Raw genomic sequence first — 9731 nt, 5'->3', positions numbered from 1 at the left:
GCCCCTTTTTTCTGCTCAGCGAGACGAAGCCTTGACAAGGGCTGAGCTCTCTTGTTGCTGGGGAAAAAAAAACAAACGGGGCGATTCAGGGGGAAAGAAAAAAAAGCAGTGCAATCTGGGGGAAAAGCGGGGTGATTTGGGCTGAGATGGAGCCAGGCTCCTCCGAGCAGGCGGGCGCAGCCTCTAGATGGTGCAGTGATGCAGCCGAGCTGAGCATGTGTGCGGCGAAGGGAGCTGCGCAACAGGTTGGCGTAGCTCAGCGGGAAGCAACGCTCCCATCCCCGCGCTGCGGCGGAGCGGAAAGGACTTTCCAGCATCCTGGCGAGAAATCTGCACTGTAACCGCCCGGGAAAGTGGGTGCTGCTCGGTGAGAGGCTCCACGGGGTGCCTGACCCTCGCAGGGTGCTGAGAGCCACCGCGGCATCCCCCTGGGAGAGCGCTGAGGCCTCTGGCGGGGCCAGGCTGCAGCTCTCGCTGGCAAAGGGAGCACGGCCGCTCCTTGCAGGAACACAGGGGCAGTGGAGGCATCCAGGGAAGGAGCACCCCTGGAACACGCTGTCCCCGAGCCCCCGGGGACTTTGCTTGCCCAGCTGAGGCAGAACAGCTTGTGAAGGCACCACAAGGGCACTGGGAGCTCGCGGGTGCTTTTGGGAGTCGCAGGTGTCCCTACACCCTGCAATAAAACCATGATTCACCGAGGTGTGACGGGAGGGGACAGCCGCCGCTCCGGGCCCCACCACCTCCGGGAGGCGAGGTTTGCAGCCTGTCACCAGCCCTGCTGGGCTGGAGGGTCCCGCTGACCTCGCTCCCCCGGAGGGACCCTCCCCACAGCACTGCCCGCCGGGTCCCTGTCCCCGCGGCGGGGCACGGGCTGTGAAGCGCCGGCTGGAAGAATAAATGAGTGAATTAATTATTAAGAGCACCGAGAGCGGAGTGAAAGGGGAGACCCGAGCCACACGCGTGCGGGCGAGGAGCGGAGGGGTCGCCGGGGTGAGGGGTCTGGGGGGCTGCGAGGACTCCCCTTCTCCACGGCCACGGGGCTGGGCGCAGTGCCGGCAGCCCGGAGACGGGTGGCTCTGCCCGGCAGCCGGTGCCCGCTCGTCCCGGCAGCCCGGCCGCGCTCGGGATCTGATAAGGAGCCGGAGCTCCACCTCCCCATGGTGGCGGCGAGAGGCGGAGGCATCGGCGGGCGGGGGGGGGAAGGGGCCGTGCCTGCGCTGCGCTTCCCCTGCACATCCTCACACACACCGAGGGACGGAGGCGGGCACGGACCGAGCTGCCCAGCGGGGCTGCCTCCAGCCTGAGCCGCCGCTCCGCCGGAGGAGCCGCAGCCCCGGCCGGGGGAGGGGGGCGGTTCCCACGGAACATTTATATATTTTTTGCCCCCCCTCCCCTTTTCTTTTTTCTTTTTCTTTTTTTTTTTTTTTTTAATTTTTTTACATTTGGGTTTCGTCCGTGGATAACGCTCGAGAGGAGCCGGGGGGTGGGGGGAGCCCGGTCCCCGCGGGCAGGAGGCGATGGAGACGCCGCGGGACCAGTGCGCAGGGGCTCGGCACGGAGCGCAGCGCCGGCACCATCCAAGTAAGAGCTGCGGCGGGGCCGGGACCCCCGCCCGCGGCGGGGGAGAACCGCGAGGGGGGGGGATGTTGCGGGATGCCCCGCCGCTGTGCGGGAGCGCGGGGCCGGGCGGCGGCGGGAGCGGCGCTGGCGAGCATCCCGCTCCCGAGCATCCCGCATCCCTCCGCGCCGGGCTGCGCGGGGCTCCGCGGGCAGCGCGGCGGCTCCCGCTTGTCCCCGGTCCCGCCCGGCGCTGCCACTTGTTGTGCGGCGCGGAGCGGGGCGAGCCCCGCGCAGGGCAGGGCGGGCGGCGCGGGCTGGTTGCGGGAAGGCGGCTGTGCCGGGGTGCGCGCGTGGTTCTCTGTGTTTATTTTTCGCCGTTGGGGCGGCCCTGGGTGTGTGTCCCCCGTCCAGCCCTGGGTGTGTGTCCCCCGTCCAGCCCTGGGTGTGTGCGCCCGCGGGCTGCGCGGGTGCGTGGGAGCGAGAGAAGTTGCGGGTGAGCTGGGAGCCGGCTGGGAGCGGGGCTGTGCGTGTGCGTGTGCGAGAGGAGCGGGGTGCGGGGGGCCGGTGGGTGCCCGTGCCCGTGGCGGGGTGTCTGCGTGGGTGTGCGTGTGCCAGCGGGATGCGGGTGCGGGAGTGGGGTGCGTGTGTGTGTGCGTGTGCGGGGAGCGGGGCGTGCGGTGGTGTGTGTGTGCCCGGCGCGGGCTGTGCGTGCCGGTGAGTGTGTCAGCGGGCTGTGCGTGCCTGCGCCTCGGAGAATCCCTATTTCCCTGTACGCGACGCTGAGCGCGAAGCCGGTGCCGGGAGAGCGGCTCCCGTGGTTTTTCCGCGTGTGCGTGTCTGTGTGTGCGTCCGTGTGTATGTGCGGCGTGTCTGTGCGTGTGTGTCCGTGCGTGTGCGGTGTGTCCGTGTGTGTGCGTGTCAGCGGGGCTGGCGGAGGCGCCTCCCGCTCACCCCCGGGGGCTCCGCTCCGCTCCGTGCCCGCAGCCGGAGCCGGCGGCTGCGGGAGCCTCTGCCCGGGCAGCTCCGCGGGGACGCCGGAGCTTCGGCCGCGGCGGCCGGGAGCAGAGCCCGGCCTCCATCCACCCTCTCAGCCGGCGGGACCGGTGGCAGCGGCTCCCCTGGCGCCCTGCGAGGCCGGGGGTACCTTCTCCCCCCTCCTCAAGGCGCCTTCACCCCTCCGGGCTGCATCCCTGGAGCGGAGCCGCTCCCGCTGTTCCCAGCTCCCTGCGGCCCTGCCGGGGTGTTTCAGGCCCCGCGACATTTTTGTCTTCCCCCAGGGCCCCCCTCCAGCCGGGGTGGTGGGTGGGACGGTGGCAGGAGGGGACAGGAGACCGGAGGGGCTGTGGAGGACCCCTGGGTAGGAGGATGGAGGCTGCCACCCTAGGGAGGCTCTGACAGGTCTCTGCCGCGCTGGCTGCCAGAGTTGGAAAGGATGTGGAGAAGGCGGCAGTAGGAAGAAGGGCCCTGTGCTTTGCCTGCTTTTCATCGCTGCACAGCTCCTAGAGATGATTTTGGGGTAAAGCTGTTGACAAGCCAGTGGGGTTCCTCGCGGGGTGCTCCGGCTCGGGCCCAGCCTGCAGAAATGCTGAGCAGCCGCAGTGGCAGCCGGAGCTGGAGGAAATCCTGGGATGTGCCTCAAAATACCCAGGATTCAGCCCATCCTTGCCTTCGGTGCAGGGCTGACCATCAGTGGCCGTTTTCGCGGATAACACGATCCCCGATCTCAGCGCGGAGCCGATGGAGCCGCGATGAGCTGATGAGCCTTTGCTGCTTGCTGGGATGTTGCTCCAGCTCCGAGTGTCAGAGCAGGGCTGTGAGGGGGGGGGGGGGGGCTGTGAGGGGGATTAGTACTTGTGTGCTCAGTACAGGGTTTGGACAGACTTGTAAGCCATGGCTCCGAGCCACGCAATCAGCCGTTGGGAGCAATAAGAGGGTGGACTTTGGTGCCCATTCCCGAAGCGGAGCTGCCTTCCGTGGAACGGGGCCAAGAGGCTGTGGGAATCACAGGGAGCACAGGCTTGTTCAAGCAGTTGCTTAAATTCTCGGTGCTTTATAACCTCTCTCTCATTAGGGCTTGTTTTTTTTTGGTGGGGATGGCTGAATTCTGTCGGATTTTGCATGCCACTGTCCTCCGAGAGCTTCCCAGTCATGCATTAAGCAGCGTGACTAACGCCTCTCTCATGTGGTTCAGTCTCTCTCACACTCTCCCCGTAGGGAGAATTATGTGTGCGGAGGAATAGTTGTTTTGGGAGGGGTTTTTATTTTTAAGTGCTCTGTGCTCTGCCAGCAGGTTGGTGAAAAGGTGCCTGGCACCGAAGAAGAAAGTGTGGGATGGTCCTTAGATCCCATGGGAAAATAGCCTGATGCCTTGGACTGGCCCCTGGGAAGCCTCTGTCTCCTGCACAGACGTGCTTTTCCCTGGTGGAGGAGGCTTCTTCCTCCTCCTCCTCCTCCTCCTCCTCACGCCCAGCTCTGGGCTCTCACGTCTGCGCTGTGTCATTGGCACCCCTGGGTGCTGAGCAGGATTCCTCATCCCGCCGAGCCTGGGGCCCCTCGTGCCTGCCGGCAGTCCCGCTCAGGTTCCCAGCCCCTCTCCTCCTCCAGCCTCCCTGCTTTGGAGGGTTCCTTCACCTGCAGGAACGAGGCTTGGGTTCAGACTCCAGCCCCATTTTTGAAGCAGAAAGCGTGGGTGCTCGGCACCTTTGGGTGACACCCTTCCTCCTCCAGGCTGGCACAGGGCTCCTGGCATTTCCAGCTCCTGGGCCCTCCCTCCTTGCTCACTCAGAGCCGTGTGAGACATCACACTGCGTTGAGACTTTCCCCTTTACCTGCGATCTTTCACCTCACACCAGGGCTTAGTCAGGACGGCGCTACGTCACCGGCAGCCACGGTCCAGCCCAGGGCAAACAGCCTTGTGCAAACAGGCTGCTGGTGGGTGCAGGTGCCTCTCCCGGCAGGGTAATCCTCTGGGAGCCCCTTCCCAACAGCTGGAGCTGCCCATCTCCCCTGTCCTCACTGCACTGCCACCTCCAAAGGGCGCACGGGGGACGAGGGCTCACCCCACAGAGGCAGGTGGACACGGCGGGGTCTGGTGTGAGTGCCCTCCCTGGGTGTGGGCAGACACAAGTGTCACCCAACCGGGCTGTGCACGCACACACAAGTGCTCCCACACGGAGTGACATCACACAGACACACACCCGGCGGGGACGGGGACATGCGCACACGCGGCCCCCGCGCTGGCACACGCGTGGCACGGTGCACACACGTGCGCTGGGTGCGGGGACACGGACCCACAGCTGGTGCACAGCCCTGGCACAGGCACAGATGTGCCCCTTGCCATGTGTGTGCACACCCTGCGAGTGCACACGTGTCACATGCTTGGATTTCCCTACAGGCACAGCCGTGCTCTGGGTGGGTGCACAGCCCCCGAATCCTCCCCGTACACACACACACATGTACACACGTGTGCACATAACACACATTGCCTGTGGTGGTGCGGAGATGTGTTGTGTTTCTGCTCAGCTTCTTACCTCCTCCATCCTCAGCCAGGTCCAGGCAAGAAGAGCTCTTGCTCTCCTCTTCCTTTCCCCCTGGAGACATAAATCCCAGGAACCACAGCAGCGCTGGTGCAGAGAGTTCTGCATGGCCTCAGCCAGGCGGGAATGGCTTTTCTCTGCTCAAAGGATATGGCAGGACAAGGGAGCAGAGTCAAGCTCAGCTGCAGGGACGTCGTTTTATCTCCAGACAGAGAGATGCATTTTCACCTGAGGAGGGAGAGCTCCTCTCTTCCATGTCACTCATCCATGGGGAAGCCGAGGGGTGGAGGGACCAGGAGCTGCTGCCTTGTGGGAAGCACCAACGTGGACAGTGCAGGATGCTCCACTTGTTGGTGATCTGTACAATGCCAGGTAACCAGCAATTGGGCACTTTCTGTGTGGCACCATGGAGGGGACATGGTGGTGGAGCACTCACCCCCCCCCAGACTAAGTGCAGAGTGTGGAGAGGGGGAGTGATGGGAGCAGGGAGAGAGAGTTGATGCTGTGGGGCCTTGGCAGATGTTTGTGGCTGTTGATTTTAGGACACCCAACCCCTGTGTTTTCGGTGCTGGTGAGCTGAGCATCTCTTCATGCTCACAGCTCAGCCAAAGCTGTGTGGGTGCACCTGGACCCTGGAGTAGTAAGATGTGTTCCCAGAACGGAAAGCAGGGGACGGGAAAGCTGGTGGCCAAGCACAGCACCAGGCAGGGGCTTGGTGACAGGGCATGTGGTTTGGCCCAGGTCTGTGGGGCTGGTGGTGCCTGGCACTGCCTGGGCAGTGTGTGGGTACGGGAGGAGGTTGCAGTGTCGGGGTGCCTGCAGTGCAGCCGGTGTCTCTGCAATGCAGGGGGGCAGCATGGGGTGGGCACCGGCACAGGATGGGCACCCAGTGCCTGTGTGCAGCGTCCCAGACTGGAGTGGGAGGGAATGGGAAGGAACAGTGTGTCTGCAGTGAGCGAAGGGAACAGGATCTGCTGGCGCAGGGTGTGGGGTTGCCTAGTGACTGTGCAGCGAGGGGAGATGCTGTGCCTGCCGTTGCAGTGTGCCGGGGCTGTGCAGTGCCGCTGCTCCGGGGGCTGCCCGTGTGGGCTGCCTGCACTGCAGCACACAGTGGGCAGGGGGTCTGTGTCCCTCTGACTGCCAGGGGCACAGAGGGGTGGCAGTGCCCTGTGTGCAGTGCAGGATGGATGATGCGTGGGGCTCCTGCATCCCTGCAGTGCTGAGTGGGTGGTGCCTTCGTACCTCGCAGTGTGAGGTTGGCAGTGCCGGCAGTGCAGCGAGGGCAGCGCTGCTCTGTCCCTGCCATGGCAGTGCCCAGTGTCCCTGCAGTGAGGGATGGGTGGCAGTCCTGCAGTGCCCCATGTCCCTGCAGTGATGGAGGGGTGCTGTTCCTGCAGTGCAGGCAGTGCCCTGCATCCCTGCAGTGCCGGGTGGGTGGCAGTCCTGCAGTGCCCCATGTCCCTGCAGTGCCGGGTGGGTGGCAGCCCTCCATTCCTGCCGTGTCCTGTGTCCCTGCAGTGATGGATGGGTGCTGTTCCTGCAGTGCAGGCAGTGCCCTGAATACCTGCAGTGATGGCTGGGAGGTAACTGTATCCTGTTAGTGCCCCATGTCCCTGCAGTGCCAAATGTGTTGCAGTCCTGCATCCCAACAGTGTCCCCTGTCCCTGCATCCCTGGATGGGTGGCAGCCCTGCATCCTTTCAGTGTCCCACGTCCCTGCAGTGATGGAGGGGTGGCAGTTCTGCGCCCCAGCAGTGCCCCGTGTCCCTGCAGTGCCAAGTGGGTGTCAGCCCTGCATCCCTGCAGAGCAAGCAGAGCTCCCCGTTCGGTGCTCCCCTTTCTGCGGGGCTGGCAGCTGCGTGCAGTGCCTGTGTGTCCCTGCCGTGCATGGCAGGCAGTGCCCCTGTGCTGGTGGCACACAATGCTCCTGTGTTTGGGTGGTGAGAAGCTGTCTCTGAGCCTGGCCGGCTCCCATCGGGTTGCTGGCAGCAGGCTGCCTGCAGTCCACCCTGTTAGTGTGCCTCGTTGGGTCTAATTACAGTTTGTGTGGTGACGAAGAGGGTGGACAGTGGCAGGAGTGGCTTCCTGTCCCTTGCAGGAAGCCAGGGCTGAGGTTTCAGTGACTGGGTTGCTCACCCCAGCAGGGCGGTGCAGGAACTTTGCAAGGTGGGATCGGTCCTTCAGGGCACTGGATGGTGGAGGCTGCCAGGAGCCCACGGCTGGGCCAGCCCCTGCAGCCCCTTCCCTCGGGGGCTGTGTCAGGACCACGTGCAGTCCCACATGGCACAGCGGGTGCACCCAGAAGGATGTGCCAGGGAAGTGGGCTGGGGCGGAGCGATCCCTAACCTCCGGTTATCTGTGTCTCCTCCAGCTCCCCTGCAGCGCAGGATGAACCCACTGGCATCCTGCCTGGGCCTGTGGCTCCTCTTCCAGCTCCCTGCCCTGGTCTCTGGGACACGTGTGCTCTACAAAGTACAGGAGGAACAACCCCCCAACACCCTCATAGGGAGCCTGGCCTCTGACTATGGCTTGCCGGATGTGGGGCACCTCTACAAGCTGGAAGTGGGGGCCCCGTACCTGCGTGTGGATGGCAAGACTGGGGACATCTACACCACAGAGACCTCCATCGACCGGGAGAGCTTGCGTGAGTGCCAGCACCTCCTGCCCGGAGAGCCCTGCTTCCTGGAGTTCGAAGTGTCCATCACTGACCTGGTGCAGACCGGCGGCCCCCGCCTGCTCGAGGGGCAGATAGAGGTGCTCGATATCAATGACAACACCCCCAACTTCGCCTCGCCCGTCCTCACCCTCTCCATCCCCGAAAACACCAACATTGGGACGCTCTTCCCCATCCCCCTGGCCATGGACCGGGACTCGGGCCCCAACGGCGTTGCCTCCTACGAGCTGACGGCTGGTCCGGAGGCGCAGGAGCTCTTTGGGCTGCAGGTGGCCGAGGATCAGGACGAGAAGCAGCCGCAGCTGATCGTCATGGGGAACCTGGACCGGGAGCAGTGGGACTCCTACGACCTGACCATCAAGGTGCAGGATGGGGGCAACCCCCCGCGGGCCAGCAGTGCCCTGCTCCGCATCACCATCCTGGACATGAACGACAACGCGCCCAAGTTCGAGAAGGCCCTGTACGAGGCAGAGCTCTCTGAAAACAGCCCCGTGGGGCACTCTGTCCTCCAGGTGAGTGTGGGGGCTTTCTTCTCCTCCCCAGCTCCCCTCCTACCTGCCTGCAGCAGGGACAACGTGGGGAGCATCATGGTTGCTCGTTGCCGTGGGGAGGAGGGAGGGATGGATGGAGGAGCCCACAGTGTCACCCCGGGGCCAGCGGGCAGGCAGGTCCCTGGGATGTCACATCTGCTCAAAAGAGGTTGGAGAGGATGTGCAGGAGGGCACAGCCGGAGCGGGGGCTGCAGGACGTGGCTGAGGGACAGCAGCAGGGCTGGCGGGTGTGTGGGAGCAGGGAGCTGGGTTACTGGGAGGGCTGGGACCCGAGGTCCACAAGGAGTCTGGCTTCAGGCCAGACCGGTCTCAATGCTGCCTGCAGACAAGACATAGACTCTTTCATAAGTTGCATTCCCTTGGCTGCTCCGTGGAAACTCAGGCTCGCACAGCAGGTGGGGGGCAGGCAGCATCCCTGCTGCCTGTCCTGGGGGAGCTGCCCATGGCTCTGCAGGTGCCTTACTGTCTGCAGGGAGTGGGGGCTCTGCCCTACCTCAGACAGCGGTGCAAACTGGCCCAGGGAGCCCAGGGGGTAGATCTTGGTGGATTTGGCTTGGAGGGGGCATTGAGATGATAGTAGTCGACATCTGTTTATCTGCAGCTGCCATCTTAATAAGCGGAGCGCGGCCAGCTCTCATCTGCCTGCTAATTCTGATGTGAATTTTTTAAGAATTCATTTTTCACTGTTAAGAGAATGGAAGTTGGAAGCAGATAAGGGAGCTGCATGGCCGGGAGGAGAATGGGCTGAGACACCGCTGCTGCCATTGCTCAGCTTTTATCTTTCAGGGGGAAAATGACTTCCGCCTGTTTTGTGAGTGGAGGTAAAAGGTGGAATTTACATTTAACAACTTTCGTTCTCCATCCAAATCTGCTGAGCAAGATAACGGTGGAGCAGCAAATGGTGCAGAGAAGAGGCTGCTCAGAGAGCCGATTAGGGAGGCAAATGTTAGACAAACCTCATCTTCTTTAGAAAGCAAATAATAGGCGTAGAGGCAGGTTTATGGGAATGCAGAGCCCCTGACGGGCAGGCAGGGATGGACGGTGCTGTGCAGAGCTTAAACAGCCCCAGTTCCTGTCAGCTGCATCCCTGGATGCTGGGATGGATCTGCTGCAGCTCCACACGTTGTTGCCTCCCTCCTCATCCTCACCTCAGCCAGGCAGCTGCTTGAGCCCCTCCTTGGGGGCACAGCTGGAGAGGTCCCTCCCCGCTGCTGGCTGGGTCTCAGCGGCACGGTTCCCGAGGATTCCCTGCGTGCCGGAGCCGACTGGGAGGGGAGCCCAGCCAACCGGCCCAGCCGGTTTCTCTGGAAGAGCAAGGCAAAGCCTCCGTGCCGGAGGGCGGCTCCCAGCTGCTCTGCCGGTCCCAGGCTCTTTGCCCCATAGTCCTTGGCCCCAGAAGAGGAAATCCTGG

At 63.7% G+C, this 9731-nt stretch overlaps 1 protein-coding gene across 5 annotated transcripts in view; it reads left to right on the top strand.

The window, feature by feature from the left end:
- Nucleotides 1–255: 255 nt before the first annotated feature.
- The window catches only part of PCDH1 (protocadherin 1), a 56202-nt gene continuing 46726 nt past the window's right edge, over nucleotides 256–9731 (top strand). For 2 of the 5 annotated variants that reach the window (XM_032702607.1, XM_032702608.1), the window contains exons 1-2: nucleotides 5183–5468; nucleotides 7467–8281. In XM_032702607.1, coding sequence (XP_032558498.1) covers nucleotides 5351–5468; nucleotides 7467–8281 — 933 coding nt within the window. In that variant the 5' untranslated portion in view covers nucleotides 5183–5350. Of the gene's footprint in view, nucleotides 368–1260; nucleotides 1582–5182; nucleotides 5469–7466; nucleotides 8282–9731 lie in introns of those variants that run through there. The other 3 variants (XM_032702606.1, XM_032702605.1, XM_032702604.1) reach the window with 3 other exon arrangements.

The sequence above is a fragment of the Chiroxiphia lanceolata genome, chromosome 15, assembly GCF_009829145.1.
Source record: "Chiroxiphia lanceolata isolate bChiLan1 chromosome 15, bChiLan1.pri, whole genome shotgun sequence".
In the NCBI taxonomy this organism is placed as follows: Eukaryota; Metazoa; Chordata; class Aves; order Passeriformes; family Pipridae; genus Chiroxiphia; species Chiroxiphia lanceolata.
This window is presented reverse-complemented; position numbering and strand designations above follow the sequence as displayed.